Source organism: Hippopotamus amphibius, chromosome 5 (assembly GCF_030028045.1).
Source record: "Hippopotamus amphibius kiboko isolate mHipAmp2 chromosome 5, mHipAmp2.hap2, whole genome shotgun sequence".
NCBI lineage: Eukaryota > Metazoa > Chordata > Mammalia > Artiodactyla > Hippopotamidae > Hippopotamus > Hippopotamus amphibius.
This window is the reverse complement of record NC_080190.1, coordinates 85,625,833-85,642,830: the sequence shown is the minus strand read 5'-3', so window position 1 is coordinate 85,642,830 and position 16,998 is coordinate 85,625,833. Positions and strand designations below refer to the sequence as shown.

The following is a 16,998-nucleotide window of genomic DNA, read 5'->3' as shown; positions in this document are numbered from 1 at the left end:
ACCACTTGACAGTTTTCTAATTTTTTCATGAGTGATTTATCTTCCTAATGAACTCTTTTAGGCAACTTGAAAGCAGTGAGCACATCTTACATTGCTTTTAATTCCCGATCATACCCAGTGGTGTCAGACACCTGGCCAATCCTCTTAGTATATTTGTGGATGGAATGATTATTGTTCAATTGCCTAATGTGATGCGGGTGGGTACCTGAGATCGTACCTTCATTGTTTAACTCAATAATTTATAAAGCACCTTCACAAAAGGCTGGCTCTGCCTACCAAAAAGCCATTCCTCTTTGTCAAGACAAGTCTTACACTGAAGACCACTCTGGCACTAGCATGACAGCTGAGGTCAAGCTCACTTATCGTGCCTGCCGGAAGTCCAGAGAGCTGCCGTGATTGGAGGTAGGTTACCTGGAACTTTTCTTGCACCTCAGGGATGGGGACGGGATTGCTCATGAGGTCACTCAGGCCAGCATTGGGATTATGAGGAATCAGTTTGTACTGCCCGCCTTCTCGCTTCAGGTCCAAGCCAAAGATGTCGGAAAGCAGGTCATTCTCCTCTGTCAGTTCCTTTAAGTCCGTCAGATCTTCGGAGGGCAGGGCGCCCTCCGTGGCTTTCCTCTCCCCATCCTCCCCATCTCCTCGAACCTCATCCTGCGTGGGGTCTGGCATGTTGGCCAAGAGCTCTGCCACCTTGATCTTCTTCGCACCTTCGACCAGGCTTCCTCCCAGCAGGAGGCTGCAGATGATGCGGGAGAAGCCTCTGAAAACGCTGGCTACGAAGTGCAGGAGGCTCACGAACACACCCCAGTAGGACGTGAAGAAGGCCGTGACCATGTCCTTCACCGTCATCTTCTTCACCTTCTTCATCTGCTTCTTCAGGTTCTTCAAGCTGAGCATCCGCATAAGGGTCAGGATATTATACCTGAGGGCAAACAGGGCCGACTTGACCGTCATGATGGAAAAGAAACCCGTCCTTGGCCCCTGCTCCTCCGGCTTCTCCTTCTCACTCTCCTCTTTGTTCGCGGACCTCTCATTCAAGTCCGACTCTGAGATCTGAGCCGCCAGCTGCATCTCGAAAATGGTGTCCTCGCAGAAGTTCACGAAGAGCTCCATCTTCTCTTTCTCTCCCCCTTCGTTGACCACGTCAAATATAAACTGCCTTTTGGACTCCTTGACCTGGGGCTTCTCCCACTGGGTTCGGCTCGACTCGCTGATTTCGAAGTAAACCCTCTCGATGCGCTTGGCGCTGCCCATGATCTCGATGCGGCCCAGAAAGGGCTGGAAGTAATTCAGGACGCTCTCGGCCAATTCCAGGAAAGTCTGCAGCCGGGTGTCGTTGGGCATGTGTTCGGAAAGGTTGGTCAGAAGCACCGCCACGTTGAAGCCGATGTCCTTGGCGGGCTCGTGGAACCGCTTGACGAATTCCTCGTAGTCCAGGGTTTCATTCTCATCTGTCTCCACGCAGGACAAGAGAAACTCGGTCTCGGATTGGGTGTAGTGTTTATGGCTCTCCATCGCTTTGTGGAAGTCCCTCTTGGAAATGACTCCCTTACTGTCGGGGTCATACTCTTTAAAGGTATCAGAAGATGTCAAGTCCTTGAGTTTTAAGAACATGTCAAAAAATTTGAGAATCATCTCCACATTGTTGGAAGATTCCACGAGCATATCGACCATCTGTTTGCCGATGGTGCCATTGACGACATTACCTGCGGGGAAAGAACTGCATTGGCTCAAAATGAACAGTCCTGACAAAACCAGTGTCTGAGGCAGATAGAAGCTACTGTACGTTACTGCGAATTAATTGTAACCTGGTCCAGTTGTATAAGTTGCTGCTAATTGGCGCAGGTAAATAAATAATAAATGTCTAAAAAAAGTGTCTATAGAGAAAATAACAATATAAATCTTATGTGACATCTGAATCAAAGATAGCTCCTTATTTATCTTCCAGTGTATGAAGGAAAAGATGGGTAATTACTTGTAGACTCTAGTTTCAAGGAATGATTATATGAACACACGCAAAAGCATATTTACAGAGTAATTAGACTAACACACATAAAACAAGATGCGAAGAAAAGCTGACATTTTTTTTCTTCTAATTGATCCAAGAAGCAATGTGTTTTAAGATTAAAAGAAAAAAATGGGGCAAACATTTATATTATCCTAAAGCCAGAAACTGAAATACAGTCTTATATTAATAATAAAAATGAGTGTCTGCACAGCCCTTTCAGGTTGAAAAATCACTGCTCATAGACATTACCTGATTTCATGTTCATATGTCTGTGAGGCAGGTACTTTTTATTAATTCTGATTTTACTATTGAGAAAACTGAGCTATAGCAAGGTTAAATTACTGTGCCAGCTGTGACATGATTATTGAGGGCTAGGGCCAGTATTTTAAACAGATCTTCTGAGAACAAATTAGATGCTTTTTCTGATTTAAAATGTAAAGAGATCTCCCTACCTTTCTTCACGGTCCAGAATGTTTATAGTTAGAAAATGGCAGATTACAGATAAGCTTGAGGAAATGAGATACAATCGTAAGTTATAGTCATCGAATGCTTTTATTCCTTGAATGGAGCTTGATATGTAACACAAAAACAGGCATCAGGAAAAAGCTGCATGGTGAGGGGTCTGCTGAGTGCATCTGTGAGGCAGTAAACACCTGGGTTAAGAGCATGGACTCGGGAGCCTGGTTTGAAACCAGGTCCCACCATCTATTAGCTGAGCTACCTGGGCAGATTCCTTAGCCTCTCTGCACTCAGCTTCCTCATTTGCAAAATAGTGATAATACTACTATCCAATTCATAAACCTGATATTAGGATGAAAAAGTACTTCAACCAGCAGCTGGCACATTTAACGAGGTTAATTTTAAGTCATCACTCCTGCAGTCACTGTTGCTGCAGTTATTACAGTTGTGCTGGTATTCTTATTTAGACTAAAACGAATTGAGGTCATGGGAAAAGGATCCTGCACTCAAAGGTATAAAGTGGCTGCCAACTAAGGGTTTCAAGCAAATGCTGCATCACTGAAGTCCTAGCGCAAGGCGTGCTTATGCCTTTTATTAGTCAAAGTGCAGTTACCCAATGTAGGGCGGACGAAGAAAGAGAGAACTTAGGAAGGATTTAAGAAAAAAAGGATAGGGAACATAACAGCAAACATTTGTTAGTTGCTTTGGTCGTATTCACATGATTTCACTGAATGAACTTCGCATCAGCCTCTCATGAGCTCCATTTCACAGAGGAGGAAAGTGAAACATGGAGACGTGACTCGTGTCAGGGTCACGCTGCCTGCACAGGAAAGTGGGATGCCAGCGCTGGTGGCTGATCTCAGAACCCCAGCTCTGACCCACTATGTTTACTGCCTGAGGCTGAAAGGAAAGACAGTAGCCAAGGAAAATAAGTTGGAAAGAGAAAAGAGAGAGAATGAAAACCTGAGTGAGAGGCAAATGGTGGGGAGGACTAGGCTGCCACCAGCCTTCTCCTCCTGCAGAATTTTAAGAAACCACAGGCAGTCAGCTCAAAGCAGCAATTTACACAGTTGGAGTGTATCCAAATGCCTGTCATTCCCACTGGTTACAAACAAACAAAATGATAAACAAATAAAACCTTCTTTAGGTACTCTCTGTTTGAAAAGCATACTCTCTGGGGTATCACTATGAAAGGAAAAATATCACTAGGAATGAAGTCCTACGGGTTTCCTTCCACAGCTTTGTAAACTGAGATAGGCAGGATCTCTCTTTTTTAAAAACTAACTTGGGAAAAGAGCCATCAAGGCAGCAATAAATCCGAGGTATCTGTTGCATCTCAGCATTGATATTTTATCCTTTGCAGCAATGCTGACTCCCAAAGCGAGCACGTATGGAACCCTTAAAATAAAAGATGAAAGGGGACTTGAAGACATCAATCAAAACTACCTTCCAACATGGACAGCAACATGACCACCATGTCCTTCTGAAGATCCATCAGTTCTTTCAGTAGCTCAATTTGACTGGAATCCTGAAAATATTAGAAAATTATGCAGCAAGAACGTCATACTTACCCTCACATAAAGAGTACCAATCTACTGACAGTAGACACTTTACAGCAATACAGGGCTAAGGGAAGACCACATATAAGTCTGCAGCTTATTAAAAATATACACTTCAGAGTTAAAAAGTAGTTACTACCGATTCCAACCCATGTTTATTAAAGTATTTGTAAGGACAATGAATAAGTCTAACAAGATTATGGAAGAACTAAAGCAGTGCTGGAACCCCTGGGGCCAGGTAGGCAAGACTCAGGTGCTTCTGCACATTGGTACTTCTGCACATCCTTCTTTTACTTGAGAAAAGACTGGACTTGTCTTTTCTTCTTTCTAACTTACTATACCAAGATGCTCTATATTTTATAAAACTTAACTTATTCTGGAAAACACAGGCATAACAGTGATATGGGATAAACTTATCCTACATAAATCTAGCCAAAAAAGTACACAAGTATTACCTGTATTAATAGTGCACAGTATATCTTATTTACCAATTTTATTAAGCTCTCAGACAGTTCTCTGGTTAAAATTTTCTGATTTTTTTTTGTTTTTCATTTTTCACCATGAAAAAAATGTTTTTAACATAGATATGCTGTGTCCAAACATCACTACGCTTAGATTCAGTGCCTGGAAATATGGAATGTGCTTATATTTATGTTACAACCTCACAAATCATCAGATTTTCTTATTTTAAACTATACCCCTCTTTTTAAAAAAAATATATATACAAGGTATCATTTTATTCATATGAACTGTGCTATATAGGAAGTCAAATCTCAACACTGCTTGAAGGATGAGACTTTTTCTTCCTAAATAGTTGTTACCTTGACTAGGTCTACAGACGATGAATGACTGCTAGGTAGCACCACCAGATGTTAATAAAATGATGGAAATACATACGAATAAGAACTCTCCTGTGAATGTGTAAATTTGGTTCACATTGATTTCCTTTACTAAGATGTCATCAGCAATTAGTTGAAAGCATCGTGATATGTCCCTATTTGGTTGGTTACCAATAACTAGATACTGACAAAGATTCTCTCCTTGACCAAACCAGCCAGCTCCTCTGGGCCCTCTTCCCAACTAGGCTTTAATCTTGGTCTACAAACACTTGAACAAAACACCACCATAGTTTCTAACAACTCAAGGCCACATCCCTAGGATGACCTCGGTCCCCCTTAGGGTGCCTGCCTGAGAAAACTCAGAAAAATGTACTGTTTGTTCCAGCCAACACCTGAGGTTAGTAGGATCTGTCTCCCAGGCTCTCTGGGAGGCTAGAATCCGAACTTCAATATTTGCCAGCTAGCAGCCATAGCTGGCCCAATTGCATTTACACCGAACAACCCTTTGTAATTTTTCTCTTCCCTGACTCTACAGAACCCTGCTCAGTCCCCTCCTTCTCCCTTTAAAACACCCATCACCTCTGTACAAGTCCAAGTTGAGTTCAGCTCACACTAGGTTCTTTTCCCTACAGTAACAGTTATCACTGATTAAATCTGTCCTTGCCACTTTAACCAGTGCCTGGCTTTATCTTTGACGATATCTTCCTGGTTGTAGGGCAGAGGGCAGGTGTGATTACCCTTACTTTGCTGGAGGAAAGGAGACTTGTGGGAAGACATTCAGGAACCTTTCTGAAACCTTGAAAATGTTAAAGTATGTGGGCCGAGCGATGGGATTCAGAATGTCCTGCTTGAGCAGTGGAGGAACTGAGGGTGCGGGGCGTGGAGACTAATATCACCCTGTTTGGCCCTGAAGGATGACTGGTTAGCCAAAGACGGGTAAGATTCCTCAGAGGAGGAACAACCTAAGACAGGCACAGCCGCAGAGGGGCCAACAGGGGTGGTGCATAGAGCCTTCCTTATATCACCCTGTTTGGCCCTGGAGGATGACTGGTTAGCCAGAGATGGGTAAGATTCCTCGAGGGAGGAACAACCTAAGACAGGCACAGTCGCAGAGGGGCCAACAGGGGTGCGGCACAGACCCCCAATATCTGAGAGAGGTCTCCTGCCCCCAGGGCTGTTTTGCTCTCCAGGCCCAGCTCAAATCCACACCTGCTCAACTGGGACCCAGGAAGCAAACAAAGATCATTGCCTCAGTCATGTGAGGCCTTTGATTGTTTATGGGTGTAACCTGAGAATGTTAGCCAAAGAACTCAATAAAAGCAACCTGGGATGAGTCAGCAGGGCTCTTGATTCCAGAGGTCTTGAGTCCACCCCCCCCCCCCCCATTCCCACTTTTCTCTTCAGTCTGTGTCTGTGTCTTCTTCAAGCTTGCGGCACCCGTCACTCACCTCGAGTCGCCGAGCTGGTCTCCGCAGAGACTCAAGGAAGAGATGGGACACATGAATGAAATTGTGGGGGTTGGACTGGTGGTCCATTCATTCTGAATCTAGCATTCTCTCCTCTACCTGACACCTGGCAGATACCCACACCCCTACAGACATCTCAGTCTCAGGACATCCTATCAAAATTCACTGTATCAGAGGGACATATTTACTCCAGATTTATATTAAGAGTTTTTCTATTTGTGTATCTTTGAGCTTCAAATGCAATACAGGAGTGAGAAAACAGCACGCTGGTGTTTTCAAGATGTGATCCTGAATTAACATTAAAGCATGGTGAAAAATCTGTCCTCTTTATCCGCCTATCTGCATAGCTATTTTTTTTTCCTCTTTGACTTTCACAAAGTTAAATGTCCTATTAATGGGTGAATGTCATCTTTTGAGAACAGCTGCTTGTTTATGACCCTATAAGAAAACTGTCTCCCCTTAACAAGGGATTTGGAGCAGATTACAAATCCTCTTCCAATCACCTGTAGCGAGGAGGAAAATTCCAGTAAGTAATCAAGAAGTGGGTCTATGAAGGACTATGTAAAATGTACAGTGTTTGGAGACTATACTGTTTTATTTCTCCATTATAGTCAATTCCTTAATATCTTTTGTTCTCAAATTTGAATAATGGCTCCCACCTACTCTTGGCTTGCATAAAAGTCTTTTACTTTAAAAATAGTATTTTTGGGAATTCCCTGGTGGTCCAGTGGTTAGGACTCCATGCTTTCACTTTTGAGGACACAGATTCAATCCCTGGTCAGAGAATTAAGAACCCGCAAGCTGTGTGGCACAGCCAAAATTAAAAAAAATAAAAAATAAAATTTTTAAACTCTTTTTTTAATGTAGATTAAAATATGTATAAGCAAGTCATCTAAGAAAGATAATATTCAGACAAAGGAAAGTGTATTTAATCTGCCAGTGATCACGGTCTCCAGTGTGTCATTTAGGATGACGGAGGATGGTGATTTTACCTGTGACAGCTTCATCTGCATGTGGGCAAACACGTGAAGAAAACCCACCACCGCATCCCAGAGCCTGCTATGAGCCAAACTCTGCTGGTTGCCAGTGCAAGGACCCTGGGGCAGAAACAGACAGACAGCAATCACTCCTGATAATTTAGTTGCCAAAATAAACTTTACAATAATCAGGACAAAATTAACTTAGTGTTGACATGTCTTGTCATCAACATGCTATCTGAAAAGACAGGAACCCAAAACAAAAGAGATACACAGTGATGGTAACAGTATAGCACTCTTAGGAGATAAACACGCTCTTCCTTGAAATGTTTAAATACCCAGAGCAGTTTCTCAAGGATTTTCATGTTCTGTTTCTGTATGAATACGAAAACATTTGGGGGGGGGGGGGCGGAGGGGAATGGTGAATTATTTCATTTTTGTCTGACTTTGTTTCATTCTATATAGAGGAAAATTTAGCCAAATTATTTCAGCTAAGTCAGATCATCAGAAGTGACTACCTATGTGAAAAGAATTTGAGATTATGCTTTATAGGAGAGGTACTTACCTTATTGTTAAATAGTGACCTGGATACAGCATTCATAGAGAGGACAAAAAAATCCTCTTCAACACTTCATTATGCAACTGTATCCTGGTTACCAATCATACAACCATTGAGATTTTTCAAGATTAATACTTAGTCATTAACTTTATGAACCCAGAATCCAAGACAATTAGAAGCTAGCTTTGCTCTCTTAGCTTACACTTCAAAAGTGACACCAGAGTGTGTGTTGTAGCAGACAAACTGTCTGGATGGAGACAAGTTCTATTTTTACTTCCCGAAGAAAAATTCTACAATTGCTACGTTTTGAAAACACACCCACATCAACCAGGAAAAGAAATAATAGGGACTATATTTCAAAAGAAAAATATATACAACACAGTTCTTAACTTCCAATGAATTCATTCATTACACTAATGGCTCAGAATAAGTTTAAGTTAGCACATTAAAATCTTTCAGCTTTTACTCTAGAGACAAGTGACTAGAAGAGAGGACTGCATTGAAGATACTGACAAGATGTCAACATGGAACTCTGTCCTGTACCAAGCTTCACTTGAGGTCCTACAGCTGAGGATAAAAGATGTAACTGAGTGGGAGCCTATGAGGCCTTCCCAGAAAAGACCCCCACCCATGTCCTCTGCCTGCCTTTTGTCTGTAGAAAAACTTTAGTCAAAGAATAAATTTAATCAAAGAAGTGAAAAAATGCAGAAAGAAAGGAAAACAGTCAAGCAAGACAAAATAATACTTTAGCCATTAAACCAAGTCAAGGACCTTCAGTGCCTCCTCAAGGGTTATAGATAATATTCTGAGCCACGTTCTTTGAGCTGTTTTGCAGATACTGAAACCTCCACCAGATCGGAGAAGTTAACTGGATGCTGCCCAGACAGGTTGGAACCAGAAGGTTGATGATGCTGACTCCTGATTACCTCACCACCAACCAATCAGAAGAAGGTTCACGAGTTGATCACACTCCACAAACCCCCCTCCCTCACTCTGTCTTTATAAACCTTTCCCTGAAAACCTTTGGGGAGTTTGGGCCTTTTAAGCACTAGCTACCTGGACTCCTTGCTTGGTCCTACAATAAACACTGCACTGCTCTTCACCATCACCTGGTGTCAGTAGATGGGCTTTACTGTGTGTGGGTGAGCAGACCCAAGTTTGGTTCTGTAACAAAGACAGTAAGCGCCAAGTATCTCCATATTCCAAAAGCAAGATGCTAGATTCAGAATCTGCAAAAGAAACTAAATAGATCTTTCTACCCTTAAGCTATAAAGGCGTTAAAGTTGTAAAGGGAGAGGCGTTGGTAAGAGCTCTCCATGTACGAGACATCCCACCCTCCACCCCTGCTGCAGTGGGAGAGGAGAGCGCTGCCTCTACCTCCCTTTACACCAGGGGAGAGAGGAGGTGTCAGGAGAGACATCAGGAGAGCTTGGCTTCTGCCTCCTGAACTTGGGTAGCATACGATTTTGTAAACAGATAGCTTAGGGGGTCACCAGAGAAAGAGAACCAGGAATGGCTTTCCTGACATAAGAGAAGCCATCCTGGACAAGCCATTTTGGGATCTAAGCCCAGCCGCCATGCTTGCCCTTGAACAGATCTCAGAGAACACAGGGATGCAGGAACAGAGAAAAGGCAGTCAGACAAGAGTGCGGTGATTAAAGCAGAGGCCTGGTTCCTCCTCAAGGAACATGCATAACAATCTGATACTTGTCTTTGAGTTCTGCAGGAACTAAGGCCTCCACCCAGGTGCAGCACAGAATGGTGATGTCCACTCTCCTGACTTCAGTCAAGAAAAGCCTGGACTCTGTCACCCTCTGCCTCAGTTCTATGCTAAATTCTCCTCTGTTCCAGGCCTTCATGAACATGCATGTGCCCTTAGCTTAAAACTTCCGCAATTTTGCTGTGCAGGGAGACACTGCTTTTGGAAAGATCCCTAGTGTTTTCCTTACTTGCTGCAAGTAATAATAAACCCTTCCTTCCCCTTATCTTTCGCTTGGTTGTGTCTATTGGCTCAACATCCATCAAAGGGAGACCTAGTTTTCGGGGAGCAGCCTGGTATTAGAAAGTTTGAAAGACAGAGGTTCTTAAGTGGGCTACTCAGGAGGAAGCTGTCTTGTGCAACAGGACTTTGAAATCTTGCCAAGCAAACTGTCTGAAAGGTTAATGTGATTCCAAGGTGGATGGGGCCCACCAGATACACAGAGCCTGTGGAATAATTTGAAACCAGGTGGGAAAAGAGGCATTTCCAGGCACTGGAAGCAGTAAGAGGGCCACCCGCCTCAGAGAAAGAATACAGCACGTCACCCCAGAGGACAGGCTCCACAGTGCAGTCCTGAACTTCCCGTGCTGGAGGGAGACCTCCCCCCATTAATTCTTCCCCTTGCACACAATTCCAAGCCTGAGGAAGCCTGAGGCTGGCAGGAGGGGAAGGAGGAAGAGTAGATGAGCCTTGGAGAGGCGGTGGAGATCCTACTTCTTGACCCCCACCTGTAGCCCCGAGGACTTTCCAGCACAAAATCAGGCCCAAGGGTGAGGGAAAATTTTAAACTGGGTAAGAGTTAAGTGATGGTGCCACCATATAATGACTGAAGTGAGACAATTCTTGTGACAAAGTGACTGAAGGAATTTTTTTTATCTGAGAGCGGCCTGTGCACAAGATCCACTGTAAAAGGGGTAAAGAAACGGACCACAGGGCAACTCTGTAGAGACAGCAGGGAGGAGGAGTCAGGTCTTTTTCTTAGAGGTGAATACACTGAGCCCATTCAATGTACCAAGCCAAACTGATTTTACCGTGTACGCTAGTCCTGTCTGGCTGTTACAGTGACTCCGCATCCAGGCAATGGAGCTTCACGGTTTCTCCATGGTCCAGCCTTGGCAAGGTGCCCCGTGTGCTAACACCGGGGAGGGTGGAAAGTGTGGAGGCTGTTAGGTGGACACTAGATGGCCATTTCGCAGAAAATAAACATGATTTTTCTTGAAGAAATATTGTCTTCATGTGGCATTTAAGGTTTTAATCAAATATTAGATTAGATTATATTAAAATATTATATTAGAAAGGGCTGAGCTCTTCCGAAACCCCTAGGGGACCAAGAGTTGTTTCGCAGACCTTATGTGACAGGAGCAGCAAACCCGAGGCCCAAATACCCACTTTTCCTTGTAAACCTGAAACACACAGAAGGTACTTTCCAGGACTTGCTCAGCCTCAGACCATCGACTTCTGAGAACTGTTCACTATCTGAAGGGAACATCTGTCTTGCCAGCCACCTTGCAGGCCTATTTCTCCAGATCTAGTCAGTGCCTGTAACATATAAAACCCGTGCTACCATTATATACAGGATGGATACACAATAAGGTCCTCCTGTACAGCACAGGGAACGCTACTCAATATTCTGTGATGAATCATAATGGAAAAGAATAGGAAAAAGAATGTAGATACATGTATAACTGAATCACTTTGTTGTACAGCAGAAATCAACACAACATTGTACATCAACTATACTTCAATAAGATAACTTAAAAAACAAACAAACAAAACCCCTGGCTAACTGCAAGAAGGCAGTCACTTTCAGGTTGACCTTGTGGAACAACAAATACAGCTTTCTCTTTTCTCACCAAGCGCCCTGTGGTCTTACTCTAGGGACTTTGACAATATAACGTGCTCTTATTCAAGCAATTCTACTTTCCCCTTTATTAAAACTGGAATTGAAATCTTACAGAAGATTATCTTTATTTGGATGGTTTTAGATATCCCCCCAACATAATTTTCCACAGTTAGCAAAAATTGGAGCCCAAAAGCAAAATGCAATGGTGTCAACTAAAAGTAAGCGTGAAGCAAATGATGAGCTTTTATTCATAGTATCAGCAATAATCAATAAACATGATGCTAAGGCAGACTTCTTCAAAATATAATTCACTACATGCAATGGCGTAACCTGGGTCAGCTCCTGGAACAGAGCAAGGACATTAATGAAAAAACTGGGAAAATCGGAACAAAGTCTGTAATACAGTTGATAGGATGGTGCTGGTGTTAATTTCTTAGTTTTGACAAATGTACCATGGTCATACGAAATGTCAACAGCTGGGTGAGTCATCTATGGAAACTCTCTGTACTGTCTTTGCAACTTTTCTATATACCTAAAATTATTCCAAAATAAATTTATATTAAAATATAGTTTTAAGGAAGTCCCTGGCAGTCCAGTGGTTAGGACTTGGCACTTTCACTACTGAGGGCTGGGGTTTGATCCCTGGTCTGGGAACTAAGATCTCACAAGCTGTGTGGTACAGCAAGTGTGTGTATATATATATATATTTTTTTTTTTTGAGTTGATTAAATTATATAAAAATGTCAAACAAGGAGTATTGAGAAGTTAAAAAATGAACAGGCCACAATAAGCCTTGCTACTTCACCTGTTATCTCTTGAGTGTTCATTTAGAAGCTTCTGTGTCATATAAACAGGTTAGAATAAATGATTTTTCACACAATAAAAGGTCAATGAATGCTTCTAGTTTTATATAAATTTGGAACTCTCACTTACTTTAGGAACCAAGAAATGCCTACTCCTGGCTGCAAAGCATTTACGTTTTCATTTGTTATATAGAAGCCATTTTCCTGTTTCCATAAAATTCACTGGCTTGCTGATGTCATCAATCAATCTTATTATTTAATCAGGACAGTTCACATCAAATGTTGTATTGCTCTCTTTCTAGACACCAATGAGAATATTAAGGCAATACTGGAAGCCAAGGAAGATAAGGAAACAGCAACATGAGTGGATTTAATTGGATTTAAAACTTTGTATCTGAATTAAAGAAAAGTCATTAACTTTGTCAAGTGTGGCTTTTCCATTCTGAAATACTGAAATAAGGATCCTCTGCTCTGCCTGGGAGAGAAGTGAAAATGTGAGATCCTTCCAAGGTACGAATACAGAGGAGAGAGTGAGCCTGGAGGAGGCGAGAAGGGCCGTCCTGCCACCTTTCCTCTGCACCACTCAGCCTGGGAGGCTTCACTTGGCCCTGATAGTTCATTCACTCAGTCATTCTACAAACACTTGTAGGTGTGCTAGACTCTGGGGATACAATCTGTTATTTTTACTTAACTCTTTCCCCCACAAGATTATGTTTAGTCTAACAAAGCAAACTGTAAGATCCTTCTTCCTATTTTATTCTTGCACACAGCACTTCAATCACAGTGACTGAGTCAGAGTAATACTGGCCCTGGAGACAGAAGATAGGGAGGAAAGATGACTAACTGGTCTTCTAGAAAATGGCAATGTTTTGCTTGCTGAAAAAAGCAGAATTTTATAAAATCTTTTTAAAAGATGTAGGTTAAGACTAGAAGTCTACCCCACGAAGAGAAGAAAGAAAATCAATGTAAAAAAAAAAAGGTATATTATTCATGGAATTTGAAATTTTACCTATACTATATTACACATTATAATCATATTACATTACTATATAATAACACACACACACACATATATATACACACATACATATATACTGTAGACAAAAAATGTTGCCTGCCATTTAAGTAAAAAAAGGATGTTGCAGCCATCAAGCCATCAGCCCCTGCAGCCACCCCCAACTGTCACCTGAGGGAATTCGGGATGGAGAAAAGCAGGACACTGGCCCTCCATAGTTAAGGTGCACATCCAAAGAATGATTTCAACAGGCCCAGACTCTTGTATCTTCCCATACATACAAAAGCACAAAATCCATTAACTTGAGATGTCTGGTTTTCTTTAATTAATTGTAATCTTTTGATGTTCTGACTACCTGTCTTTTTTTTTTTCCCCAAAAAAACTCCTATATATCCTGGTTCCTCCCTTACCTCTTTGGAGCAGTTCCTCAGAGCTATCTGAGAGGCTGTCTCTCAGACTTAAGTCCTCTGAACAACACTTAATTCTCAACTCTTAGGCTGTGCATGTTTTTTTTAAGTCAACAGTAGACACACACATATGTTAAAATGAAGTTTTTAAATGCTTTCTTTTTTAGAAAGTTTCTATGAAAATTCTTCCTCATTTTCACTGGAATACTATAAAAAGTGGTTTAAGGCTCTGCCCTTTCTCCTTCACTTCTTCTCTCTCCTCCTTCCTTGATATTTATTGAGTGCTTAATACAGACACCAGACCCTGGAGGTATGACACAGTCAACATCATGGTTCATGCCTTGAAGGAGTACTTGATATCTCAATCTACCAAGTGGTAAAGCAGTTTCATGCCATATAAATTCACATCTCAACTGAGTGTTTTAAACGACCAAATGGCAGAGAATCTATGGAAGGGGTCAATAGAAATGTGGATGAGAGCAGGAAAATACTTTAGGCATATTGCATTTTCCAAGGAATTCAATGCTAACCAGGTGAGTCTTTTTTTCACTCTTTCTTTCCTTCTTCAATTAACAGAAATGTTTAAAGGGTTACCTGAATATACTCTGTAAGAGTGTTAAAGACTTGTTTTGCTACTTGAATCGCTTTGGAGAAATTCCTTTGTCCTTGTTCATCAATGACATCTTTCCCAGAGTAATACCAATAGAAATCACTAATCGATTCCTAGAAAAGAGAGATGACAGGATGAAGGCACATTCTGAAGCTACCATGGACCTACCCAGTTTTGGACTCTGTTATAGGAAATCATTTTAAATAACAGATTGCAAGCACATGAAAATATCTGTGAAGTAAACACTATTCTCCATGATTTTCCTAAACATAAAATATGGCAACATCCTCCCTAGATATAAATAACAACTGGAGAGAAGATAGGCAGAAAACAGCTTTTAAAATGACTTTCTGTCTCTGATGACCTCGAACCTCACAAACATAAGGGCTCGTAACATTAAGGCATATTTATCCATAGAGCAGTTAGATGTTTACTATGTGAACACAGAAATTAGACAAATCATAGGATAATACTTTTGGATTACAGACACCTGGTCTCCTTTTTCTCCAACAAAGCCAACAACATTTCTTTGATGAGAATTCCAGGATGTTCCTGGCTTGTGTAACTGCCCCTGAAGAAACTGGTTAGACTCCTTATAAATACACAACAATTGTAAATAAACATCTAAATAAGATCAATCTTTCCAAACAGGATCTTCTCGACAATAACTTACATTTTGAAGGAGTTTTAGGTGCCTAAATGAATAACACAATTTGGGCTAGCATCTAAACTACATTCAGGTTTTGAGATATGATTTTGAAAATCACAAATATATTTTTAGCAAAGCTTCCTGACATATTTGCTTCAAAAATAGACTTTTTTCCCACATTAAGCTTTAAATAAGAGTGTTGTTAAAAAAAAAAGTGTTGTGTTTCTACATAGTCAAAGATTAAGGGAGAAATTGAGACTTTGAATTTGCAATTTTTAAAAGTACTATACCTGATTTCCCTATAAATAAAAAGAGGGAAATAAAAGTTGCATAGAATCTCATTATTTAGAAAGCCCACACCTTCAGATTCAGATTTAGGAACACATAAAACATTATTATCAGATCAAAGAGATTTTTAAAGTCATGGAGTGTTAAGTCAAATTTTTTAGTTAATGCAAAAATTTGGAAAGCTGAAAAGAACTAACCTTAGGCTATTAAATTTAAGTGTATGGTAGGTAGTTTGAAAGCCTACCTTTCCCATTTTTAGTAATATTTCAAATATTCTTCTCCCATTTATCTATCAACCGTAGGAGAAGGAGCAGAGCATGTTCATACTTTACAAATTGAAAAAGGAATTTAAAATGCCATCAAGCTAAAAACAGGGAAAAAATATTTCCACTTATAGAAGGAAAACAAGCAAAGTAAGAACCAGGATCAGAGGCAAATACCATAGTGGCAGTTTTGATCTAAGGCTTTAGGAAAGACTGTGATCAAAGACAAAATTTCTCAACAAATTCTGACCTCATAAACCAACACACATTACAATGTCAGCTTCACAACTCTGCCATATCGCGCCAACTAACCAACACTTTAATTGTTGCTAACGTAAAGCTAAAGCTACGTACCTGAACTCTCAGCAGGTAGTCTACAGTAGAGATGATTATGTTGACAGTTGTATTATTGCCAGTTTGAGTTCTCAGATAATTTTGAAAATCTACGTAAGATCAAAAGATGTTATGAAAGCACATTCAAAAATTTAAAACGAGTTATCTGAATAACTCCAAAAGCAAATGAGGTCTCCTGCGGCTACGTACAGTATGAGATCTGGTAGTTTTAATACTGAATAATGTATATTTTCCATAAGAAGTGAGCACCTCAAAAACAAATCTAGGTGCTTCACAGAATATCAATATTCAAATTTCGTCTAAGAGGTTTGCGATCACCTATTTCCTGATTCCTAACTCTAGGGCTCTGGGCATGTGACTGACTGAAAAGGACTTCCATCCTGTAGGACAGAGTAATTAAATGATTTATTCAGTAAGGTCTTGCTTCTTAGTACTGTGTTAAGTGCTGAGGAAACGAAAATCAAGATAAAGTTCCTGCCTTCACAGATACACAAGCCTGGCAGAGAAGTGGATTTATAAACAATGAACAGAAATACATCATGCGAAGTTATACAGCGAAGTAGATTCCCCCAGTTAAACGGAAGTGGTAAGAAATAAATAAATAAATAAATATTAGTAAATAAACAAAGCTGCATATGTCCTTCAGCTATCTAACATACATCTTTCTTTACCTATCAGCTGTCTTTCATAGCATGAGAACAACTAATAAGAATTAAGTGAAATGGCTAGCAAAGGACTTTGGAAGAAACAACACAATACAGAAAATACCCCAGTGCCAATGCAGCAGGTAATGTTCAAGAACTGCTTCTTGACCCAAGGGAAGAAGCATAATTGGGACTATTAATAACAGGCTGCTTTTACTACTGGCTTCACATTGCTTATTCCTGGGTACCAACGACGGTCTGGGGTCTCACAAACCTGAGTTGTGTCCCTCACAAAGCAGTTGCAAGAAGCGGAAGAGGTCACAGGTGAATTTGTCATCCTGCAGAACCTTTTCTCCTGCAGGAAGTCCAGAGGGACCCAGTGTTATCGACCACCTTAGCCTTGCCCTCCCTTTCTATCCCCACCTCCATCACACTTGCATGTTGATCTAGCATCGTTCTGAACCAAAAACAGTCACAAATCATAGCCACTTTT

General features: G+C 41.1%; 1 protein-coding gene across 1 annotated transcript in view; it reads right to left on the bottom strand.

Annotated features, from left to right (window-relative positions):
- Nucleotides 1-16,998, bottom strand: part of RYR2 (ryanodine receptor 2) — a 549,009-nt gene that overhangs the window by 46,591 nt on the left and 485,420 nt on the right. The window contains exons 88-93 of the mRNA XM_057736978.1: nucleotides 16,780-16,860; nucleotides 15,862-15,950; nucleotides 14,292-14,420; nucleotides 7,327-7,431; nucleotides 3,917-3,998; nucleotides 412-1,709 (exon numbers count right to left, since the gene is read on the bottom strand). Coding sequence (XP_057592961.1) covers nucleotides 412-1,709; nucleotides 3,917-3,998; nucleotides 7,327-7,431; nucleotides 14,292-14,420; nucleotides 15,862-15,950; nucleotides 16,780-16,860 — 1,784 coding nt within the window. The remainder of the gene's footprint in view (nucleotides 1-411; nucleotides 1,710-3,916; nucleotides 3,999-7,326; nucleotides 7,432-14,291; nucleotides 14,421-15,861; nucleotides 15,951-16,779; nucleotides 16,861-16,998) is intronic.